The sequence below is a fragment of the Lutra lutra genome, chromosome 2 (genome assembly GCF_902655055.1).
Source record: "Lutra lutra chromosome 2, mLutLut1.2, whole genome shotgun sequence".
Classification (NCBI taxonomy): Eukaryota; Metazoa; Chordata; class Mammalia; order Carnivora; family Mustelidae; genus Lutra; species Lutra lutra.
The window spans coordinates 27,275,478-27,301,837 of NC_062279.1; the positions used below are offsets into that span (position 1 = coordinate 27,275,478).

The window sequence follows — 26,360 nt, forward strand, 5'->3', positions numbered from 1 at the left end:
CTAAGTGAAGTAAGAAATGTCACCAGGCAGAATACCGGAAATTTCTTACAAGTGGTTTAGGGAGTAAGACCTCTAAGAGAGGAGGATGAAGAAATTGCTTGGTGAACTGGGTTAATAAGAAGGGCTTCATGGAAAACACAAAACAACTGATTTCAAATGTATCTGTGCTTCAACAAACTATCCTCTTTAAAATTCAGATTTCAGGGCCCTGCCCTCTGGATCTGATTGAACGGGTTGGAATTTGACTCTAAACTCTTAACGAGGACTTTAGGTGATTCTGAAGCAGATGAAGCAATACCAAACTTTGAGAAATACCATTTTGGAGAATGTTACAATGTGGACAGGGGTGTTGAGTGGTATGTGTGTGTGGGTGCTGTGGGAAGGGGTGGGCATTTAAGGTGAAGAAAAGGCAAGAATAAAATTACAGTCATGATAAATGAAAAACTGTTTGCACAGATGGTCCAAGAATGTCCAGATTAGGAAACACTGGGAGATGTAAGTGAGAGGCACGGCCGTATTAGGAAAACCCTGCAGACCTGTGTAAGGAGTTGTCAACTGAAGAGATTTAATCATACTTTACAATTCAGGCTCAGGCAGTGCAGTTTTGTTTTCTGCAGCAGAGAATATACATCACATTGCTCCTATAGCTGGAAAGTCTAAAAGTTCTTCTCTAAATATGCTGACATTCAGCTTCATAAGGAGGGTGGGAGGTGGGGGAGATAATAAGGCATGAGAGAGAAGAAGCTTGAAGTGGTTTGGTCCAATGGTAAAATGCTCCACAGCAAGTAAGGCACAGAAATTTGTTCGAGTTGCCCTGTAACTGTCTGTCAACAAGGCAGTCACTGCGTTCTGCTTTACTTAGGCTCTTGCTCTTTTGAGAATGATGACATTTTCAGAAAACCTTTTTTCTCCCAACAAAGTGGCACTTAAAACGTACTAACAGACAATTAATTGCTGTTTGTAACAACCCATGAAGTTACTCCTCCAAACTACAGATGTGTGAGAATACAGACAAAAAGTGGGAATTTATTCCAAGACTCTGACAGTGAATTATTTCATGAATAATGAATGATCAATTGCTTGCTCTTATTTTTAAATTTGTTCTATAAGATTTTTGTCAGTCGACTTTTGTTTCAAAGAAAGAACTTTTAATTTGAATTAAAAGAAAAAAGGAAAGGGAAGTAACACTATTTATGATGGAATATTGTGATCTTTTTTCAACTGTCCCAAAGAAGCACAGCTCCTGTAAAGCTTCATTCTACTGGGTCACCCAGTGAAGTGGCAAACACACTGCCCTGTGTATCCCAGGACACACCGGACTCACCCACTTTCACTTGCATCCAAGAGCCAACACTGAGTGCTGTCAAGGCCCTGGTCACACGTGCTGCTGGGGCCAGTGGTGCTGGACATGCAAGGCTACCATGAGTGAGGGACACCTAATCCGAATATGGAAACAAAAGCACCTCACAGGTGGCCATAGTAGTGTAGAGAAAAATCATCTGGGGTGAGAAATAGTTCTGAGCTTGTTTGGGGACTGGAGTTGGTATTTTATACAGGGCTATCACACAGGACCTCACCAATGTGGTGCTGTCGGAGTTGGGACCTGAATAAAAGAGAAAGCACCACTCAGGTGTCTGGGAGGAGAGGGTTCTAGGTGGACTTTACTATAACTTTGGATTGCAGTTTTTTACCTTTGCTGTGATGCTGTGCTGGAGGGATGTTTGCACGGATATAGACCAGAAACCTGTGGCAGTCATGCATGTTTTCGTAAATAACCTTTGATGTTATAGCTCATAAGATAATAAAATGCTCACCTTGGAAACAATAATCCACTGTCCAACTGCCATGTTTCCCAGAACAACTTTGTCCCACACATTGGATTTGGAAAAACTGCTGATATGGAGCAGAAAAACAAGATATAACATCCAAGGTGGCAACATTTAAATTTACCTGTCGAGTAATATTTTATGAACCTAGCTTTTCTAGATCCCAACACTATAACAAAACAAGGTTAAAACAAATTTGGTGTCTGCTGGGCAAGGAATCAGGATGGTTCTTTCAAAGAGGAAGAGGAGAAACAGCTGAGCAACAAAATTGTTTTATTTTACAGAGGTCCCTGTGGATACTGCATTTTGAACTATTTGTCCTTTCTACTCATAAGGATTAAATAGTATTTTGACAGATCTTCCTGGTTCCAGATTCAGGTTACACTTGCCCAGTGTCCATTTTTGGCTTCTTCAAAGTGTCTTAAATCCGTCACGATTCATTCTCTTTCAAATATGTATTCTCTAAGTGCCTGGGATATTTGTCTCCCAACGCTTTTTACATCAAGGTGAACTTCTTAGCAAAATCCCTCCATCTCCGAAGACAGCAGTCTCTTTGGATGTGCATCTTCTCCTAAAACAAAGCCCTTCTTTTTTTTTAATCTTTTACCTCCTACTCCATGTCAAGTTTCCTCTCAGACTCTCCAATACGCTTTAGCTTATCCTCTTTTAAATTGGAAAGTGACTATCTCATAAAATTTTATTCATCCAGAATAGATAATAAATGTAGGCAATTAACAAAGAAGCTATCTTTTTGTAAACTCAATGCTAAGATGGTTTCTAATGCTGATAAACATACATATACAGGCATTACAACATTTTGATTTCAAGTATCTTATTAGTAAACAAGATAGATTTACATCATATGGTTCAGTCCTCCAAAGGCCAAACAAGAAAATAATTATAATTCCAGAGCAGTAGCAGTAAACAATTCCTGTGGCCTTATTCCAATGTCAGCACTTCATTTTAATGGGGACTGGATATCTGCTGTTCATTGTGAAATCCTTGAATATACTTAACAACCTGCTTAGAGTATATTGAGTTTATGGGGATGACCAAATGAAGCCTGAAAATTTATTGTAAGGAAATTGTGCAGATTATATGAGAGATATTCATTCTAATTTAGGGCCGAGCAGGAACACGTACGATTAAAGATTTGAATAGGACAGTGTTGAGACAGGTACAGTCATGCCTCTTATCATTCTTGTTCATTGTCCATGTCTCCCCCATTCAGTATATTTCCCTTAATTTTTGATTAGCAGCCTCCGGAGCTGTCCCCAGAGTGTGATAACACTAATGTGATAATTCAGATAGTACTCTGAGAGCATTTTTTACATGTGTTATCTTTTTCATGTTCTCAACCATCCTAAGAAGGAGACATTATTATGGTTATGTCATGTGTGAGCAAAAGGGGGCTTGATTTCAATTGACCCGAGATAGTTAAGTAACTAACAATTTTCCTCTTCCCCAAAATGCATATGTATTTGTGTTTGGTTTTGTTTGGCAGTCTAGCATGCACTTCCCTTTCCTAATTAATGGAGGGAGGAGTAAGCTCTCACCATGTGTGTGGTCTTGTGGGTCAGTGGGGTTCTGCTTCCCACTGTAGAAACTGTCAAGGGCCAGATCCCCTTCTTCTCAATGTCTGGCAGCAAGAGTGTGGCTCATTAGCTGGGCTCAGTTAATTTAATTTCAAGACAGAATCTTGAGAAAAAAAGTGCAAAGTTGAAAGAATGACGAGAATATACTGTTACTAGGTGTGTCTGACAATGGTAGCATTTGCAAGCATTTGCAAGGCCCAGCAATACCCATGAAAGCCCACATGCCATAAAACTACATATTTAGAAGTTATAAGTCAGTATAATGAACTGTTTAATAATATGCATAATATTTTTGTTCTTATACTTGACGAATGTTATTTTCATAAAAACAAAGTGATCAGGTTTGAATTTAGAATTCTCAGGATCCCTTGGAGCAGCATGCTGGATACTAGAAGCTTGAGGAGAGTGGACCCCTGGGGCTTGGCCCTAGTCTGCTGGCCCTCTCTCTTTCTCTTTGTGTTCCTGGTTCTTTCCTGCTCTGTAAGGGGTTTTGTGCCTATGCATATACACATGCAGATCCAAACTCCTATTTATACCCCTCAACAGAAAGTGGTACCTTGGCGACTCCTGGCTATGGTTCTTTCTTGACTGGGTTGAGCCTGTGAAAAGATCTGCATTATTCTGGCAGTGGATTCAGAACTATTTATGCAAGGAATTCTAGGGCCTTATGTATCTAGAGCGTGGTCAAGAAGACAGAACTTGGTGTTCCCTTTGTTTCATAGACTTTTGCTTCATAGAGAAGGTCATATTCAGAAGAGGGCCAAGTTGAGGCCTTTAAAACCCAGACCTTAAGACAAGATCTCATTGCCTGGACATAAGGTGGTACTGGGTGGTGATATCCCATCCAGGAATTTGTTATTTCTTAGCTTCTAGATCCCCTTTGGTTCTTGCTGGTTTTCTAGACAGTTACTCTTACCTCATTCTCTGAGCCCTCGATATATTTTCAGTCCATTCCTTTGGCTTACACTAGCCAAACTCGTTGTTGTTGTTGTTATTGTTCACAACTGGAAACCTTGTTTGAAACACACAGTCTGTCATTTATCCCACAAGATGAGGATGGTAGGGGGGTTTCAGTGACTACACAATGATGGATGAAAACAGCCTGAGTAATGTTAGGTACCATCAGTCCATGATGAATCATCCACTGTTCTCATGGAGAAACGGGTAGATAGGACTGCTCCTCAGCCTTTTTATATATTCTATCAGGTTCACCATTTCTTATTTTTTTCTTTTCAAGGTAACCTGAGGTAACCCCTCAGGTGAAATATTGAGGGTGTGATACAGGCCTTGTGCTGATTGCTGTCAACATTAAAATGCTATTTAGTTACTTAAAAAACAACTAAAAGTATCTTCCAGATTACCAGAAAACAGATATCCATTTGAGAAAGACTTGTAAATATAGACAAATGAAAGGGAAGGCACACATCCATAATCATCTTACTGTCCAGAAATAGTCACTGCTATTAACAAATCACTGTTTTGAGCATCTCTCTAATAAAAAAGGATCATACTATACATGTTCATTTAAAACCTGTTTTGTTCACCACATCCTGTATTATAAGCACTTCCATTTCAATCACTATTTCTAAAACCTTTTAAAAATGTGTATTATATCATTGAATGTTGTGATATTGTCTAAACTAATACTTATTGTTGGACATTTTGGTTGTCTTAAATTTTTACTATTATAAACAATATTAGTGAACATGGTTGAAATGAAATAACTATATATATACTTAATTATTTTAAAGGATGTACTTCTATAACTAGAATATTCATTTCACAGATTTTACATAACTGTAGTATTTGAATACTATTTAAAAACATTATAACTCATGCAAAGAGTATTTATATACAAAATAGCATATATCTAGCATATATTTTGATTAAGAATTAGTAAAATATAATTACAACCCTAATTTAAGACCTTTATATTAATTCAATGTGTTACATACCATAGACTTTGGAAAGACCTTCACACAAATCTGGAGGGAAAAAAAGATATTTTTTCAATTTAATAGTGACTTGCTATGCTGTTTCTTTAAAAAAACGAAAACAATAATCCAAAAAAAAACACCTCTGTTGTGGTATAATTCACATACCATACAATTTATCCATTTAGAGAATAATTTATTTAATATTTTATTTATTTGTTTGAAAGAGAGAACATAAGCAGTAGGAAGGGGCAGAGGGAGAAGCAGACTCCCCAGTTAGCAGGAAGCCTGACATGGGGCTCAATCCTAGGACCCTGATATCAGGACCTAAGCGGAAGGCAGATGTTTCACTGAGTGAGCAACACGGGCACCCCTTATAGAGTACAATTTAATTGCTTTTAATATCTTCATTGAGTTGTACAACCATCACCACAATCAATTCTAGAAAATTTTCATTACCCCAAAAAGAAACACTGTACTCCTTAGCCTCCACCCCCAAACCCTGTCTTCCCCAATTCTAGACAACCACAGATCTATTTTCTGACTCTACATATTGCCTATTTTCGATGTGATATAAACAAAATCACACAATATGTGTTCCTTTCTGATTGGCTTCTTTCACTTAGTATCATGTTTTTAGGATTGACTTATGTTGTATCAGTAATTAGTTCCTTTTTATTGCTGAATAATATTCTACTGTATGGATATATCTCATTGATTTATCCATTCATCAGATGGACATTTGTATTGTTTGCATTTTGGGTGATTATGAATAATGCTTCTATGAACATTTATGTATTTTGTTACTATTGGAGATACATGGAGGAGTGAAATTGCTTGATCATATGGCAACTCTATGTTTAACCATGTGAGGAACTGCCAGATTCTTTGTTTTCCAAATCAGTTGTACCATTTTACATTTCCACCAATAATATAAGAGGGTTCCAATTTCTCTACATCCTTATCAATACATGCTATTTATCTGTCTTTTGTATTATAACTATCCTAGTGGCATCTTATTGTGGTTTTTATTTGAATTTCCTGATGGCTGCTGCAGTTTCTCTATTTAAAGAAAAAATTGGCCCTTAAAAAGAAGTCCAGAGGGTTCCCCTTTCTCCGCATCCTCGCCAGCATCTGTCATTTCCTGACTTGTTAATTTTAGCCATTCTGACTGGTGTGAGGTGATATCTCATGGTGGTTTTGATTTGTATTTCCCTGATGCCGAGTGATATGGAGCACTTTTTCATGTGTCTTTTGGCCATCTGGATGTCTTCTTTGCAGAAATGTCTGTTCATGTCCTCTGCCCATTTCTTGATTGGATTATTTGTTCTTTGGGTGTTGAGTTTGCTAAGTTCTTTATAGATTTTGTACACTAGCCCTTTATCTGATATGTCATTTGCAAATATCTTCTCCCATTCTGTCAGTTGTCTTTTGGTTTTGCTCACTGTTTCCTTTGCTGTGCAAAAGCTTTTGATCTTGATAAAATCCCAAAAGTTCATTTTTGCCCTTGCTTCCCTTGCCTTTGGTGATGTTCCTAGGAAGATGTTGCTGCGGCTAAGGTTGAAGAGGTTGCTGCCTGTGTTCTCCTCAAGGATTTGGATGGATTCCTTTCTCACATTGAGATCCTTCATCCATTTTGAGTCTATTTTCGTGTGTGGTGTAAGGAAATGATCCAATATCATTTTTCTGCATGTGGCTGTCCAATTTTCCCAACACCATTTATTGAAGAGGCTGTCTTTTTTCCATTGGACATTCTTTCCTGCTTTGTCGAAGATGAGTTGACCATAGAGTTGAGGGTCCATTTCTGGGCTCTCTATTCTGTTCCATTGATCTATGTGTCTGTTTTTGTGCCAGTACCATGCTGTCTTGATGATGACAGTTTTGTAATAGAGCTTGAAGTCTGGAATTGTGATGCCACCAACTTTGGCTTTCTTTTTCAATATTCCTTTGGCTATTCGAGGTCTTTTCTGGTTCCATATAAATTTTAGGATTATTTGTTCCATTTCTTTGAAAAAAATGGATGGTACTTTGATAGGAATTGCATTAAATGTGTAGATTGCTTTAGGTAGCAAAGACATTTTCACAATATTTATTCTTCCAATCCAGGAGCATGGAACATTTTTCCATTTCTTTGTGTCTTCCTCAATTTCTTTCATGAGTACTTTATAGTTTTCTGAGAATAGATTCTTAGTCTCTTTGGTTAGGTTTATTCCTAGGTATCTTATAGTTTTGGGTGCAATTGTAAATGGGATGGACTCCTACACTGTTGGTGGGAATGCAAGCTGGTGCAACCACTCTGGAAAACAGCATGGAGGTTCCTCAAAAAGTTGAAAATAGAACTACCGTATGACCCCGCAATTGCACTGCTGGGTATTTACCCTAAAGATACAAACGTAGTGATCCAAAGGGGCACGTGCACCCGAATGTTTATAGCAGCAATGTCTACAATAGCCAAACTATGGAAAGAACCTAGATGTCCATCTACAGATGAATGGATAAAGAAGAAGTGGTATATATACACAATGGAATACTATGCAGCCATCAAAAGAAATGAAATCTTGCCATTTGCGACAACGTGGATGGAACTAGAGGGTATCATGCTTAGCGAAATAAGTCAATCGGAGAAAGACAACTATCATATGATCTCCCTGATATGAGGGAGAGGAGATGCAACATGGGGGGTTGAGGGGGTAGGAGAAGAGTAAATGAAACAAGATGGGATTGGGAGGGAGACAAACCATAAGTGACTCTTAATCTCACAAAACAAACTGAGGGTTGATGGGGGGAGGGGGTTGGGAGAGGGGGGTGGGGTTATGGATATTGGGGAGGGTATGTGCTATGGTGAGTGCTGTGAAGTGTGTAAACCTGGCGATTCGCAGACCTGTACCCCTGGGGATAAAAATATATGTTTATAAAGCTGTAAAAAAAAAAAAAAAAAAAGAAAGGATGAATACCCAAGTTTTGTAGCAACATGGACGGGACTGGAAGAGATTATGCTGAGTGAAATAAGTCAAGCAGAGAGAGTCAATTATCATATGGTTTCACTTATTTGTGGAGCATAACAAATAGCATGGAGGACAAGGGGAGATGGAGAGGAGAAGGGAGTTGAGGGAAATTGGAAGGGGAGGTGAACCATGAGAGACTATGGACTCTGAAAAACGATCTGAGAATTTTGAAGGGGTGGGGGGTGGGAGGTTGGGGGCACCAGGTGGTGGGTATTGTAGAGGGCACGGATTACATGGAGCACTGGGTGTGGTGCAAAAATAATGAATACTGTTATGCTGAAAAAAATAAAAAAATTAAAAAAAAAAAAAAGAAATGGTCTCCCTAAAAGAAAAAAAAAAAAAAAAGAAGTCCAGAAACATTAAATATGATATTAACTCCATTTCACAATATTTTGTATATATAATTAAATTGATTTTCCTCTTATTTTTTAATGTATTTTTTTACAGATTTTTATTTATTTATTTGACAGAGATCACAAGTAGGCAGAGAAGTAGGTGGAGAGAGAGAGGGGGAAGCAGGCTCCCTGCTGAAAAGAGAGCTTGATGCAGGGCTCGATCCCAGGACCCTGGGATCATGACCTGAGCTGAGGGCAGAGGCTTTAACCCACTGAGCCACCCAGGTGCCCCTGATTTTCCTTTTAAATTCTTTTTTAAAATAAAGTAATCACAAACCTATGGTTTTTGTGATTTTTAAAAATATATTTTTTAATATATTAGATATAGCTAAGCATTATTCTCCTTTCTTATAAATGTTGACATTTATTGTTATCTGCCTGTGGTTTCTAAGAATTTATCATTTATAGTTTTATCAAGCATCATGACTATTTAGTAATTTTCTATTAATGAAAAGGAATTAGATATCCCCCAGTTCAGAATTCTGTATTCTCTGATAGGAAAATTGATGAAATATTCCTTTGTAAAACAGATTCTGGCAAATCAAGAGCTTCTCTTTAATAGATTTTTAATTTTGTGTGTTTTAGAAATTTTTTTTAAAAGATGGATTTTTACTCTTGATTGACTTGGCTCAAAGGAGGATGTCTAATGTAAAGCAATAATGATGTAATGTTAAATACAGTGTGATGAACCATCTAATTGGATCTTGAAAGTTAAATCTTGCTGCAGAGGAGATAACTCTGCAATACTTTGAAAACTATATGTGAATAAATGTGCAGCTTTATTTTATAACAGCGATGGCCTTCAGGCCGTGAGGTAACAAAATTTGATATCCTTGAGACTTTGAGGAAAGACTGAAGGGCAAAGTGGTGAATTTGTTTTTAATATAAATCCACATGCATATATTGTAGTTCTCAGATGGATTTGTAGAAAATGTTGTTCTCAGATGAATAAAAGTGTGCCAACTCGTTTGAATAAAAAAAAAAATCAGAGAGCAATATCTGTGGTTTAAGCTAGAACAGGTATTTCATCAACAAACTTAAAGATGGCTCATGGGGTCTTTGGAAGAACCAAGCTTTATATTGATATATATTCTAAGAAAGGATTTCGATTGCCTGTTGCATCAAGGACAAGATTGACTGAGATTGAGATCTAATCTCCTGACTTGTGGAGAATGGACCAAACAGATGACGTGACCAGACTGAAACATTCATAATGAATCTGAGAGGGAGGAAAGAAAAGGTTATGAAGCAACACTAAGATAGCTACTGGATTGTGTTTACTAGCTTTGAACCTGGCTGCCTTAACCTGACCACTGTGTAGGTGTGACCTTGAACAAATTGCTCCATTTCTCTGGACTTTGTTTTCCTCATAAGTAAGATGGAGGCAGCTACATCCTAGGGTCATCATGTGAATTAAATGGGATAATGTCTTTTCAAGCAGTTATTCAAGAGCAACTTCTCATTGTCGTAGGTATAATAGGCATTTGAAAACAGTAATGGATTGAGAACTTAACTCTGTGCCAAGCACTTAAAAAAAAAAAAGATTTATTTATTTATTTATTTGAGAGAGAGAGAAAGAGAGTATGTGTGTGAGTGAGTGGGGGGGACAGGCAGAGGGAGAGGGAGAGACAGAGAGACAGAATCTCAAGCAGACTCACTGCTAAGCTCAGAGCCCAAAGTGGGACTTGATCCTAGGGCCCGATGATAATGACCTACGCTGAGATCAAGAGTCAGATCCTTAACCAGCTGAGCCACCCAGAAGCCCCTGTGCCAAGCACTTTTTAAATGCCTTATATCTATAGATTCAGACAACCCTCACATCAACCCTAAAAGAAAGGCATGGTATTTTTTTTTTTAATTTTTACAAATACGGGACAGAAACTCAAATGCAGAAAGTTTCAGTGACTTGCCTAAGGTCACACAGCTACTAAATAGTGAGCCTAGGGTATGAACCCAGACAGCAGTTTTAAACATCATACTATTACTACCCAAATATGTTCAAGCAAATATAACTTTAGAGTCATAACACAAATCTAGTATAGTTTAATGTATACTTATTACTTTTATACCAAAAACTAAAATTACTTTCTTAAGAATTAGTTTAAGAATACTAATAAATCTAGTCCATATATATTTAGAAAACAGGGTTATTTTCTGGGTTTTGTAGTCATCCTTAATAAGATGACTTCATGAAATGACATAATTGTTTTTTTTTTTTAAGATTTTATTTATTTATTTGACAGAGAGAGATCACAAGTAGGCAGAGAGGCAGGCAGAGAGAGAGAGGGAAGCAGACTCCCTGCTGAGCAGAGAGCCTGATGCGGGGCTCGATCCCAGGACCCTGAGATCATGACCTGAGCCGAAGGCAGTGGCTTAACCCACTGAGCCACCCAGGCGCCCGTAATTGTTTTTTTTTAAAGCGTATTTGATATCTATTCCCATAGGTCACATAACATGATTATTGTAGTGTTTGAATCAAATAAATTATCTTTGACTTAACTTCCAGTGATTCTAAAGACAGGTAACTTCATGACTCTAACAAATACATCATCTAAAAGCCAGGAAGAGCCAACACACTGCTATTTTATAATTAAAAGTGTTTGTCATGACTCAATCACAAGGTCTTCAACCACTCCTTAAGTGTATTAATCACCATTAGCAGGTCAAGCCTACACCCTAAAATTTAGGTCCCAAAGTGCACTCTATATCAAATTCTGGACTGACATTTAGAGTGAGTCTCCTGGTAAAAGAAAAGATTACCATTTTAAAGCAAGCATTGACACTCTGAGTCTGATTTAGGGCTCTGACTCTATGATAATCTGCATATGAATATTGAGTCCTTTCTTCCTCAGAGACAGGTGAATGATTCAGCTAAGTCCCTAAAAAATACACTGTCTAAAAGGGCAGGCACTAGCCACCTGTGCCTATCGAGCACTGAAAATATGACTAGCCAGAAATGAGATATAGTGTAAGAATAAAATGCACAACAGATACATCGAACTTAGTACCAAAAAAAAAAAAAAATGATATACCTCATTAATATTTTTTATAATGAGTACATGTTAAAATGATGATTTTTTAATATATTTGGTTAAATAAACTATGTTATTAAAATTAGTTTCACATGTTTAACTATGAATGTGGAAACTAGAAAATTATAAGTTATGCATGTGATTTTCATTGGATTTCTATTGGGCAGTGCTACTTTAAGAAAACTGATAGATTATGATTTTTTTTGGAAGATGGAGAACTGAAGTCTTCAAGTTAGTGGTGTGGGAAGTATACTCCCAGCCAGAGAAATAGAGTCAAAACTTGGGCTGAGAAGAAAGAGTCCTTTGGAGTAGGTCTGCAATTTCAGTAGAGCCTTTGACCCCACAAAAAAAGGAAGGCTTCCTACTTGTGTAGAGTCCAGGAATTTGAGTTCCCTGGAGAGTGTTCCAGGGTTGAGACTTTGCATTGCCCAACTGCACAGTAGTCTCACAGTCAAAACCATTAATGCAGGGAAGTTCTTGAGAAATAGACTCTGAGGCAGAGAGGAACGCTCAGGAGGTTTATTGGTGAAGGCTCTTAAAATTAACACCTGTGGAGTAAAGAAAGAAACAAGATTAGGAAGAGTGAGAAATTCAGCTTCTTCTGCTAACCCCATGAGGATCTCTGAAGCTGGGATGGCCCTTTAGATTTCAAGTTCAAGCAAAGACAGTGGGAATTTATGTACCTCCATCAGCCAGTCATTGGATAGGTTGTCCCTGGAAAGCAGTGTGACCTTGGATGAGAGGCTTTCTTCAGTCCAGGGCAATCTTTGTGAGGCTCAAAAGCTAAGTACAATCAGCGGGAAGGGTAGGCATAGGTCCTTCAGTCTGAAAGAGGTCTGGGCAACTGTAGCAGCATCAACTACAGTTCATTCTTTGCTACGTGTCTTCTACTTCTTTGTATAAGTTTGGAGCAGGACCTTCAAGGATTCTAGGGGCCTTCCTGGAGGAAAATTATAGACCTCATCACTGTAGCTGGTCTCAAGATCAGACCTAATACCCAGTTTCTATCTTCTACTTCCCATTCTGGACTATATTAACCCTCAAATATAACCTCCACTCTTCTAGATGGATCACCTGATGGTATGAGGCCATGGGTATTATACTTTCTTCAGGCTCTGGCTGTCAAACATGTCCATTTACTAACACAAATTGTCAGAGTTTTTCTAAAAGTGGATAACCTGAATGCCCAACATATGCTGCTTAGTTTGTTCAGGCTACTATAGCAAAAAATACTGTAGACTGGGATTGTGCCTTAAACAACAACATATATTTCTCAGTTCTGGAGACTGGGAAGCCCAGCGTCAAGGTGGCAACAGATTTAGTGTCTGGTGAGGCTCTGCCTCCTGGTTCATACATGGATGCTATCTTCCCTATGTCCTCAGTATGGTGGAAGGGGTGAGGGACCTCTCTAAGGTCTTCTTTATAAGGGCACTAATACCGTTCATGAGGGCTCCACCCTCATGATCTAATTACCTCTCAAAGGCCCCACATCCAGACACCATCACACTGGGAGTTAGATTTCAACATGTGAATTTGAGTTGTACACAGACATCCAGTCCATTGCAATCTCCCTGTAGTAGTAGCTCTACCTCCTGTGACAGAGGAGCATGGACAATCATGGACAACCACATCTATTAGGATGGTGAATACTTTCCTTGTCCGCTGGTCCCTTGCCATAAGAAATTCAAAGTGCCCAGGTAGCTCCCATAGATTAAATTTCAATGGGATGATGAAATGCCTGTGGCAGAAACATCCCTTTGGGAACAAAGATCTTTAAAACCACAGACCCTAGAGTTTCAGAAACAAAAAGCACACATTCCTCAAAGGGGTAATTAGGAATGTTGGTAAAGTTACCACTTCTGCTTCTCCTTGGTTTTCACCTATGTATTCTACTTATTAGGGATCTGTAACAATATCATGCTCATTGATTTAGGGTGTATGCTATATCTGAAAGATGTTATTATATCTCACAGGGAAATATACCTGAGTTTGCACCTCCATTAGGTTTAAACAGGCTGTTTTGTCACTCTGCCCAGTGGGCATCTTCTGAGTGATGTGGCATGGATATCCTATAGACAGATCCTACCGTCAGGTACCCTACTGATGGTCCTGCTTTGCTTTAAAGTGGGTCCCTTGGATTGACATAATATATGAAATGACTATCTTGAATCCAACATGGTAAACTCTCAGAAAGTGATGTTACCTGAGACCTGCAGGCAGGAAAGCAAGTACATATTCAGAATATATCTCCATTACTGTCAGGATAAATCACTGACTCTTCCAGGAAGAAAGGAGTACTCTTGGGCAACTTGCAGCAGGTGGCTAGCTGATCTCCTGAAAGAATGCTGTGATATTGAGGACCAAAATTTAGTCTTTGTTTCTGATAAATTAATATTTGGTTTGGTAGCACCAAGAGCTAGACCAGCTTAAATGAGAGGGAGCCCCTGCTGTTAATCCCATGTATAGTCTCTATCCCTTACTCCAGAGTTACTCCCTTTATGTATCTTTTATGCTACCACTAACATTCCCAGTGATGGAAGCTGGCTGAGGCATTTGGTTTTGTTGTCCCTTTCAGGGTAGATGTTTTCGGGTGGGTGTTACAATGCAGTTCAAAGATTTTCATCCATTATGCCCATGTAGTTCCAGCTACATGCTACTCCTCCACGTATCCTCGTCTGTGATCCGATCTCCCTCTTTCTCGGCCCCTGACTATTTCTCCAGGTTATTCCTCACCACCCACCAATCTGTAGCTATTCCAACCTGAAGCTACAACTAGTTTTATACAATCTAGATGAAAAGGTGTTCTGGTCATAACTGGGGAAAAAAAAACACCTGCTCCTGCAAAGGGATTGTGGCATCAGCAGGTGTAGCTTTCTCCACCAAAAACCAATTCCAGGAGAGCTGATAGTTGAGGACTGTCCCCAGCAGCCCTCTAAGTAGCTAAGGGACTATGTCCTTCAGTGCTGAGGAGGCACCTGGGCTGAGTATAGCATCCAATATAAGCTATTTTATCTTTGCATAATCCAAGGCTGTGAATCTGCATTGCAATCATCTTAAAAGCTCAAGTTGAAGATGAACATGGAAATCAACTGTAGTGGAAAATTGGGAAATGAAAGAATATTTAGTACCCTGTAAGCTGTTTGCATCCCTACTCATTTCCTTGTTTTTGTTTTTTTTTTATTACATTTAAATGTACTTTTTACTTTCTGGATATGTCAGATAGAAGTGACTACCTAGCTCTGAATTACTGAAGGAAGCACAGAGAGTCAGGGCTAAAGGCAGGTAGAGGACAAAGTGGGCAGGTCTAACACATAAGTGGCAAAAGGAAAACATCTGTGGCATGTTTGGGGGCTACAGACTAGATGGATCATTGCCAGTGGTCATTATGTTCATGTGGACACCACCAGGTGTCTATGGATCATCTGCACAGACTGTAGGACAAGGCACAGACTTCATGGAGATCCACAAGGCCTCTCAGGTTCCTGCTAGTAAGTTCTTACTAGCTAGTGAGTTCTGCCTACAGTGAGTTATTTAGCCAGAATGAGTTCTTGTAGCTGCAGAGAAACTTCTGTCAACTCCCTGGGAGGAACTTATGCAGTGAATGAATCTGGCTGGATTTTATCAAGGTCTCCATCAAAATAGTAATCACAATTATTGTTTAACAAATCAAGTGCTCTGAAGTTTGAGAAATTGACATGATTTTACATGCATTTATTTTAATTTATTTTACTGCTTATTTTATAGAAGAGGATTATTACTATAACATCTTTTAGCAAAATAGCTTGGCAGACAAATTTACTGAAGCTGAATATTATTTCAGTAGAGTCATGAAATTTCTTTTGATACCGCAGTGAGCTCAGAAGATAACCACTGTCCTTTCAGGAATCCCTAATTCAGTAGGTTCTTTGTATGAATCACAGCAACGATTCCTTAGAGCTCCTCTAGTCTGAAATATTCAATATATGTTTTACCTTAAAGCAAAAGTTTTGGTAAGGTATGCAAAATTCTTACTAGTGTATTTGTAATAGAAGTCTCAGAAGGGATTTAATTAAAGTTTAAAGGCAATGAGTTGAAATAACACAATTGGATAGGATTTTTCTATAAGAATTCTTAGGATGATCATTTAAATTTTAGTAACACTGAAAGTAAAAGTCTTCTAAAATAAGCCCAGTATTTTAAAAATATTAAAAAGCCACCATTTTCTTTACATATCACTGAAAAACCCTGTCATGCAAATTCTGGTTATGAAAATGATTCAAGCTTACAGTATTTCCTACTGTAATAGCACAGCCACCGATTGTGTTTAATCTTGTTGACACCACACCCTCAGTTATCATCTGATCAAGCAAGACACTGTCCTCCAGGAAATAGCCACAGTTTACACCAAACTATGAAAGTCTGAAACTGCTACAACACAGCATATGTTTCCTTCAGTTTCCTTAGAAGAACCTTCCACTGATAAAAGGCAATCGGGCAGTCCTCCGGGGAAAAATCTGAGTTAATAGAAAAGTGATGAATGAAAATCTCAGTAAACATTTGAGCTAGACTCCTCCATGGCTCCCACATTCCTTAATATTTTGGATCATTTTATGATACTTGAAACAGACACTCAGAGTAAAAAAAAAAAAACCAAAGACAAAAACCGTGAAGAGAATATTTAAAAAATTATTTTATCCCTGGGCAACGAACCCTGTGAATCAGATACAGGATGTTAGTGCATGCTCTTTTATATATGATATATTAAGTACCTAAATATAATTTGACATATGAAATCATATGAGTACTGTTTGGCAATATTTTTTGGCTATTATGTATCATTAAAATATATTTCATGCCAATAGGGGCGCCTGGGTGGCTCAGTGGGTTAAAGCCTCTGCCTTCAGCTCGGGTCATGATCTCAGGGTCCTGGGATCGAGCCCCGCATCGGGCTCTCTGCTCAGCGGGGAGCCTGCTTCCTCCTCTCTCTCTCTCTGCCTGCCTCTCTGACTACTTGTAATCTCTATCAAATAAATAAAATCTTTAAAAAATATATATATTTCATGCCAATAAATATATTTCAAAAATATGGTTTTTATTGTTTTAGTTTATTATTAAATGTAATATATATTAATAAACCAATCCTGTATTATTGATTACTTAAGCTGTTCTCAATTTTCACCATTGTAAAAATGCTGCGAGATTAAATATTGATGCTAATTCTTAATTGTTCCACCAGCATAAATTCCCAGAATTAGAATTTCTGTATGCATATTTTAAGGCTTTTGATAGTTTTTAAGGTCTACTGTTCTTAAGCACAGTTCTAATAAATTTGGTCTCACTCCTGGAATAATAGCAGAAATTAATTATGTGAACATACACCTGACATCCTTGGGGTTGCTTTGCTTCCCTTAAAACACACCTGAAATTTCATGTACTGATAATAAACAATCTGATTTAAAAAAATGGACAGAGGGCTTAAATAGACATTTTTTCAAAGAAGACATACAGATGGCCAACAGACACAGAAAAGATGTTCAATATCACTGATTATAAGGGAAATGAAAACCAAAACCACAATGAGATATCGTCTTGTACAGTTAGAATGACTAATATCAAAATGACAAGAAATAACAAGTGTTGGTAAGGATGTAGAGAAAAAGGGATCCTAGTGCACTGCTGGTGGAGATGTAAGATGGTACAACCAGTGTGGAAAATACTGGCAGTCCCTCAAAATATTAAAAATAGAAATACCATATGATCCAAAAATTTCACTATTGGGTATTTACCCAAAGAAAATGAAAACACTAATTTAAAAAGATATTTGCTCCCGTATGATTATTGCAGCATTATTTATAATGTCCAAGATATGGAAGCAACCTACTTGTGTCCATTAATAGGCAGATAAGGAAAATGTGGGGTATTTGTTTGTGTGAGCATATACATATACACACACATATATAACATACATATAGTGAAATACTACACAGCCATAAAGAGGATAAGATTGTGTCACTTGAGACAACATGGATGACCTTATGCTAAATGAAATAAGTCAGACTGAGAAATACCATATACAAAAGGCAGAACATAAGGAATACAGTCCATGATATTGTAATAGTGATGTAATGGGACAGATGGTGGCTATACTTGTGAATATAGCATAATGTAAACTTGTCAAATAACTAAATTGTACACCTGAAACTAATGTAACATTGTGTGTCAATATACAGAAAGAGAGAAAGAGAGAAAGGAAAAGAATCTCAGTAACAATAAGTTAGATGGGGGAGCGTTTTTGAAGTATAGAAAAGAAGAAAAAAATACTTGAGTATCATTGAAACATAGCATAAAAATTGATATTACAGAGAAATTAATAAGGTGCATCAGAAGCATCTAGATTAGCCTTGAGCATCAAAAGAATGAATCTCAGAAGAAATTATATCTACGATGATCTGTGAAAGATAAAGATAAGTGGGATTAGTTGTTGGAAGTGGGCACGGGCAGGTGGGGGATATAGGGAGTATCCCAGCCAGAATTAGCAGCAACTGCTAAATGTTGAAAGTGAGAAGTAGTATATTTAAGAAAAGAAAATAATTCACCATAGTAGGACTGTTGAGTTCAAAAGTATCTTGGTGGGAGAAAAATGAGGTTAGGAAGATAAGACTGGGATAGAGATATGTAGGAATTGTAAACTATCTTGAGTAGATTTTACTTTAGAGTCACGAGAAATCATTGACTGATATTGTACAAGGGAACGACGTGATCATATTTGAAATTTACAAGGATCGCTTGGACTACATTGTGCTAAATGGATTGGAACAGGGCCAAGTTAGAAGCAGGAGGGAAAATTACAGTGAGGCTACAAGAAATGATGACAGCATGACATGTGGTGATGCCAGTGGGGAAGAAGGACTGGGGCTGGTTTATCTACTGATGACAAGATGTTGTGATTGCTGGAATGGAGAGTGTGGGATGAGAAAGAGCAAAGAATGGGCCCCAGAAATCAGATCTGAGCATCTGGGATGCCACTCACTGAAATAGGGAGCACTTTCTAGCGAAGCAACTGTAGAGAGGAAGGCCATGTGTATTGCGTTTAGTTTGGACAGGTTGGGATGGAGATAGATGCAGGATAATCCCATGCTTGCTTGAGCAAGCAGACAGCTTTTTCTAAGTTCCAGGGGGAAAAAAAAAGGAATAGGCAGAGATACAGATTGGGACATTAGAGTTAATAATATATATAGTAATCAAAAACAATTCAGTGGATAATCACCCAGAGAGAATGTAAAGACTGGGAAAAGAATACAGTTTAGGTTAGAACCTCCAAAGATACCAATATATAAAAGGCAGAAGATTACAGCAAAGAGATCTGAAATGAAGCAACCAAAAAAACAGACAAAAACAACAACAACAAAAAACAAAACCAAGAAGAGTTCAGGTCAGATAAATCAAGGAAGAATATTATCATGTCCATTTGATAAAGCTTGTGGAGAAGATCAGAAATCTCCATAAGTGTATTTTTTAAAGTTAATCTGTTGAACATTTAAAACTTAAGATACAAAGGTCCTCAGTCCTTAACTATAATTAACTCTTTTACAATATGAAGAATATACTGCAACTAATAAAATCAAGGGCAATTGATGAAACATTTATGATCTTTGACATACTTGATGAAAGGGGGAGTATACAAACTAGGGAGAAGTAGATAATTGGGCTCAAATGAGTCACTTGAATGTTCAGTAAGCAAATTCCATGAGGGCAAAAATGATCTGAGTCATAACAGTAGAGTCTCTGAATCAGGAACAGTAAATCAATTTGGCATATGGGTGACTGTGAATTTAAGAAAACCCTCAGAGTAAAGATTCTCTACTTTCATAAATGTAACTTTTGGTATTTCTGTCACAAAAAAAGACTAGACAGATTTTATAGAAATGTTAAAGGATGTGTTTGGACTCATTTGACTTAAAATATAAAGTACATGGAAGAGAGCAAGTTCATGTGGGAAAGGGGCCCCAGACAGGGGCTGGCAGTCAGCTCTCCAGGGCAGACGCAGTCAGTCATGGACTGCTGACCCAGCTGTGACTCACTGGCCATGCCCAACCCTGACAGCAGAGGTCCAACTGGAGAGACAGGAACGATTGATTAAGTAATTTATTAATGGTTCATAAATCTCCTGAGCAATGCTGGACAATGAGGACTTAAAACTAAAATTCTATGAGGCTGAAGTTATTATTCCTTGTGCATGATGCAGTGCAAATAAGATATGTACTGCCTTTCTAAAGAAAATGATAAAGATGGGTGTCATTAATGATTAGCTTTTGGTGGGCTGTCCTCTATTGCCTGAAAAACAGAGGTATAGAAAGGTTTTCTCTTCTCTACACATTGACTGAAGATGATTGGCATGAAAAGGTAATTTTTATCAACTTTCCATTGAAATTTATCATTCACTTCTCCTTAGGGGAACTTTTCACTGACTGCTCCATTTGGCAGTACCTTGGTCACTGTTTCTTTGTCTGTAATGAAAATCCACCCAGGGAATCCACATGTTCATTTTCTTCAGCTGCGTAAGACCCATGCCTAACCTCTGAAAGTCCTATCGATGCTTTCTCCTCTATTTGTGTTTATTTTTTCCCCTTCTGCGAAGTCATCAATTTCTTCTCATGGTAAGTTTTAAGTAAACCTGAGAACAGTGACTAAATTAATGGTGTATCAACAGGTGTGTGTTTGCCTTGGCAACTGTTCCAAGTCAGCAAAATATTCTTTTTATGACACAGAATCTTCTACACCAGAGTATAAATTGAACAAATAATCCAATAACTTGGTCATGTATGTGCTAGTGGTAGCTCATTAATATATGGGAGATCTGTGTTTCAATTCACAAAGCTATGTTTAAATTTGCTTTGATCAACCTAGGCCATATTTGGTGTGTTCTGTTAGGACTTTTGGTTTGTTGTTTCTCCCTTCCTACAGCATTTTGTTTGGTCTCATACAACTTTATTCTTTTTCAAAGTTGTTTTGGATATTTTAGGTTTGTTATTTTTCCATCAATTTTGGAAGCATTTCATCAGTTATTTTTAAAGATTTTATTTATTTATTCAACAGAGAGAGATAGGAAGTGTGAGAGAGAGAGCACGAGAGCGAGCATGAAAGCGGTGAGGGGCAGGGGCAGAAGCAGACTCACCTGCTGAACAGGGATCCTGATGTGCGGGGGCTTGATCCTAGGACTCCAGGATCATGATCTGAGTCAAAGGCAGATCCTTAAGCAACAGAGCCACCCAGGAGTCCCCAGTACATCAATTTCTTAAAAAAAAAAGAAAGAATAAAGCCTTTTGGGATTTTGATCAGCATTGAACGGACTCAGTAGATCTATTTGGCGTGAATTAACATCCAAACAGTATTGAGTCTCTGGTTCATGAATACAGTATCTCTTCATTTATGAGCTCTTTGAAAATTTTCATCATTGTTTTAGTAGTTTTTGGCAGGTAAGTTTTACACATATGTTGTTAGCTTTATCCCTGCAGGGTTGACATTTTTTGATGCTATTATAAATGGTACCTATTTAAGATTCATTTTTAAATTGTTCATTGCTATCATATAAAGATACAATTGATGTTTGAATTCTTGTATCCTGTGATCTTGCTAATTCACATATTAATTCTTGCCATTCACCTATTAATTCTAATAGCTTTTTGGTAGATATTTTGTAATTTCCTGTATAGATAGTCATGTTTTCTCAGAACAAAGACCATTTTATACATTCTTTTCCAATTTATCCATTTTTAATTTATTTTTCTGGCCTATTGAACAACATCAGCAACATGCTGACCAGAAGTGGTGAGAGCATATGTCCTTGGTTCCTAATTTAAGGGAGAAAGCGTGTGATCTTTCAACATTAAGTATGATGTTAGCTGAAGTTTTTGTTTCTACAGATATCTCTCATTAGTTTGCTGAGAGATTTTTTGGGGATTATTTTTCAAAATCAGGAGTGGGTGTTAAATTTTGTCAAATGCTTTTCTTGCAACTTTTGAGATAATCATATGTTTTTTCTTACACGGTCTGTTAATATGGTGAATTACATTAATTGATTTTCAGATGTTGAGATAGTCTTACATTCTTAGAATAAACCTCCTTTGGTTATGATGTATTATCATTTTTATGTTTGCTTGAGTCAATTTCTTTATAGTTTAATGAGGATTTTGTGTCTATATTTCTGAAAACTATTGGTCTTTAATTTTCTTACGAAGTTTTTGTGTTTTTCAACTCAGAGAATGCATTGAGAATTACATTTTCCTTTTGTGTTTTTGGAATAGTTTGTGTACAATTAATTTTATTTCTTCTTTAAATGTATTCACTTTGTTTTATTTCTTTTTGGAATGTATTCACCAGGGAATCCTCCCTAGCATGGAATTACATTTTTTGAAATACTTTAAACCACAAATTCAACTGATTTAATACAAGTCGAGCTATTCAGCTTTTCTAACTTTTTTTTTTTTTTTAATATAGAGAGAGAGAAAATGTGTGCATGCAAGCAGAGGGTGGTGGGCTGGGGAGGGAGAGGGAGAGAGAGAACATCCCAAGCAGACTCCCTGCTGACCATGGAGTCTAACAAGGGCCTCAGATCTTAGGACCCTGAGAACATTACCTGAGCCAAAATCAAGAGTTTTGATTGCTCAATTGACTGAGCCACTGAAGTGCCTCGATTGTTCTTTTTCCCCTCAATGATTTAACTCATTATGAATTCAACCTCTTTATCTTTGATAACATTCTTTTCTCTTAAATATGCTTTTTAAAAACTTTTTCTGATATTAATATACCTATTCCAGGTCTTTTTTGACTAGTTTTAGCATGTTCTATATTTTTCTAACATTTACTTTTAACATATCGTGTATCTTTTCCCACAATCTGTATTACTGCCTATGTGGCCTTTATATCTAAAGTGGATCTCTTACGTTTTTTGTCCCACTTGACAATCTCTGCTTGTAATTGGAATATGTAAACTATTACATATAATGTCATTATAATATAATTAGATTGAAACCTTATAATCTTATCTTATAATCTATTTCAACTTGTCTCACATGTTTTTTTTTCCTGTTGTTTTGCTTATTTTCTATCCCTTGCCTTATTTTGGATTGATTATATTTTATTATCCTATCTTATCTCCATTTGCTTATTAGCTGTATTTTTTTTTTATAGTACTAGTGGTTGCTCTGGAGTTTCTAATATACATCTTTACCTTCATATTCTAACTTGAGGTGCTACTATAGTATATATATTATATGCTATACCAAATATTGTATTCCTTTAAGTATAGTGGTCTCTATACTGGGATACAATTAATCTTTTATAATCAGTTTAAATGCTTCGGGTTGCTTCTAAGCTTTGTTACAGCAGTATCAGACAGAAAAGTCCTTAATTTATAGTTAATTTATCCCCATTACCGAGGGAATTCCCTCTGAGGCCTCTGCCTAATGCCCTCTTAATTAGGAAGGTTTTCTACTCTGGCTTTGTGAGTTCTCAGAATGGTTACAGTACTCTCCTTTAGTGGTTGTTTCTTCATCTGGTATAATTTCTGTGCATGCAAGTGCAGACCTATACTCAGCAGGCATCCGAGGATACCCTTCTACAGCTCTCCAGAATTCTCTTCCTTTGTAACATCCTCTTCCAATAGTCTGCCCTGAACACCAAAACTTGCTCTTCGACTCAGCAAAACCACTAGAGTTCATTTTGTCTTTACTTCTTACATCATAGCTTTGACACTCTCCAGGCATTGATCTGGGGCTCTCTTAAAGTGTCCTCCTTTTTCTTTTCTGAAAGATGATTGTCTTTGCTACCTGCTATTCAAGTCTGAAACTTTTTTAAAAACATGTATTTGTATGGTTTCTAGTTATTTTTGGTGGAGGGTTAATCTAGTCTTAGTTTTTTCATTGTTATTAAAGTGGAAATCCTTTTTCAATTAGTATAGGCACATTAAAGGACTATTTGTTTTACATAATACCATTTCATATAAGTATATAATAAGCTAACAACTGTCAAAACTTCTTCTAAGGGGTGCCTGGGTGGCTCAGTGGGTTAAAGCCTCTGCCTTCAGCTTGGGTCATGATCCCAGGGTCCTGGGATCGAGCCCTGCATTGGGCTCTTTGCTCAGCGGGGAGCCTGCTTCCTCCTCTCTCTCTGCCTGCCTCTCTGCCTACTTGTAGATCTCTGTCTGTCAAATAAATAAATAAAATCTTAAAAACAACAACAACAACAAGAAAAAAAACTTCTTCTAAGCTTTAGTAACTTATCTTTATAGTCTCTAGTGCTATCTATTTCAAAAATTAAATTGAATGTTAACATTGTCAGTTTTGTTCTTTCCTTTCCAAATCTTTTATCTGTTTTTTATTTTATTAATCTTTATATACATTAGACAATTCTTACTAAGTCAGGAAACTACATTTAAAATGTGCTTTAAAACAAAAGGAAATTAGAAAAAAAGTTGTACACATGTTAAAGCTTTTGGAAGTTTATTTTTTCTTGTTATTTTGTGTTTTGTTTTGTTTTTTTTGCCCTGTTCTAAAAATCAAATATATCTTATAGTAAGACAGTGTGCTGTCAACCTTAAAAATTAAGCAGCAAAGGTTATTGAGCTGCAAATGAGTTTATTTTAGAATAGCTAAGAAATTGCAATTGAGGACATTCATACTATGGCAAACCATAGACAAGTCTGGAGAACAAAAGATGGGAGCATCCTTTTATAGAGGAAAGGAGGAAGCTGGAAGAAGTTGTTTTGAACAAAAGTTTGTGGGAGGAAAATGAGAGTTCAAAGTGGTGGTGGCTACTTGTGGGCTACCATAGAGGGCAATTTGAGATTGCCAGGCCTCTAGAAGACCTACCTTCTTCCTCCTAGACTGTGTAAGTGGTGACAGGTGGAAGAGGGCAAGTCTCCCTCTTCATGGCTTCCTGACTCCCTTTGAGTGAGGTTTTCTTTTTCCATTTTCATATTTTCCCTTTTAGATAAAGATTGTTTCTGAAAGCATCACTGGTGAGCAGTCCATCTTTTCCTATTTAGTGGAAATCTTAAAAAAAAAAAAAAAAAAGGACCAACGGTCAGTTAGATTTTCTCCTAACCTGGGATTTTTTTTTTTTGTTTGTTTTTGTTTTTTTTTTATCCAAAATCTGTTTATTGGGGTAGTGTCCCACTCATACTGACTCCAGGTGCTTTTAGTGCTGCTTCCGCCTGAAGGAGCATCCTTCTGTAAGCCTCGCCTTTCCTCCCGTGGGCTGGCAGAGGACAGTGAAGCAGCCCACACACAGATCTACCGTTTGTGCGTGGCTGAAGACGGTGGTGATTTTGTAGCATCCCGGGCACTTCACGTCCATGAAGTAGGAGTTGGGGCTCTGCACCAGGCGCTTCTTCTTGTGCTTCCTCTTCTCCTCTTCCGGGGACGGATGCAGGAGGTCCTTCGCGAGCTACGAGAGGCAGACAGGCGCGGTCAAGGCGGCGGCCGCCCCGGCGGCAGCGGCAGCTCGCGCCGCCTGGCGTCCGCAGCGGGGCCGCCATCTTACCCCCCGCCTCGGGCCGCGCGCGGCCCGCGCCCGTGCCCGTCGCCTGAGGCTCGAAGCCCGCGGCCGGCCCCGGGACCCGCACCCGGTGGAGGGACGTCCACGCGCGCGGGAGAGGCGAAGCCTTCGCCGGGACCTAACCTGGGATTTAAATATAAAATAAGTTATTCTGAGGGAGGAGTCAAGATGGCAGAGAAGTAGCAGGCTGAGACTAATTCAGGTAGCAGGAGATCAGCTAGATAGCTTATCTAAAGATTGCAAACACCTACAAATCCAATGGGAGATTAAAGAGAAGAAGAACAGCAATTCTAGAAACAGAAAATCAAACACTTTCTGAAAGGTAGGACTGGCGGAGAAGTGAATCCAAAGCGACGGGAAGATAGACCACGGAGGGAGGGCCGGTTCCCGGCAAGCGGCGGAGCAATGGAGCACAAAATCAGGACTTTTAAAAGTCTGTTCCACTGAGGGACATCGCTCCAGAGGCTTAACCGGGGAGAAGCCCACGCGGGGTCAGCGTGGCCTCAGGTCCCGCAGGGTCACAGAAGGATCGGGGATGTCTGAGTGTCGCAGAGCTTTTGAAGGTATTAGAATGGAGAAGCGGGCTACAGAGACAGAGCCAAAGAGTGAGCTCTCAGCTCGGGGTTACCTTGAACCGGTCGCAGGCTCGGTCAGCTCAGAGTGCGGCCAGAGGCCAGGGAGACGGGAGTAATTGGGCGCTGTTCTCTGGGGGCGCACTGAGGAGTGGAGCCCCGAGCTCTCGGCTCCTCCGGGCCGGAGACCGGGAGGCCGCCATCTTCATTCCCGCCCTCCGGAACTCTACAGAAAGCACTCAGGGAACAAAAGCTCCTGAAAGCAAACCCGAGCAGATTACTCAGCCTGGCCCCGGGTAAGGGCGGTGCAACTCCGCCTGGGGCAAAGACACTTGAGAATCACTACAACAGGCCCCTCCCCCAGAAGATCAACAAGAAATCCAGCCAAGACCAAGTTCACCTACCAAGGAGTGCAGTTTCAATACCAAGGAGAGCAGCGGAATTCCAGAGGAGGAGAAAGCAAAG

General features: G+C 38.4%; 1 protein-coding gene across 1 annotated transcript; it reads right to left on the minus strand.

Annotated features, from left to right (window-relative positions):
- Positions 1-24,899: 24,899 nt before the first annotated feature.
- On the minus strand, positions 24,900-25,329 carry LOC125092272 (40S ribosomal protein S27-like). Its single transcript, XM_047716658.1, has one exon. The coding sequence runs from the start codon at positions 25,120-25,122 to the stop codon at positions 24,964-24,966; it is 159 nt and encodes a 52-aa protein (XP_047572614.1). The 5' UTR covers positions 25,123-25,329; the 3' UTR covers positions 24,900-24,963.
- Positions 25,330-26,360: the final 1,031 nt, after the last annotated feature.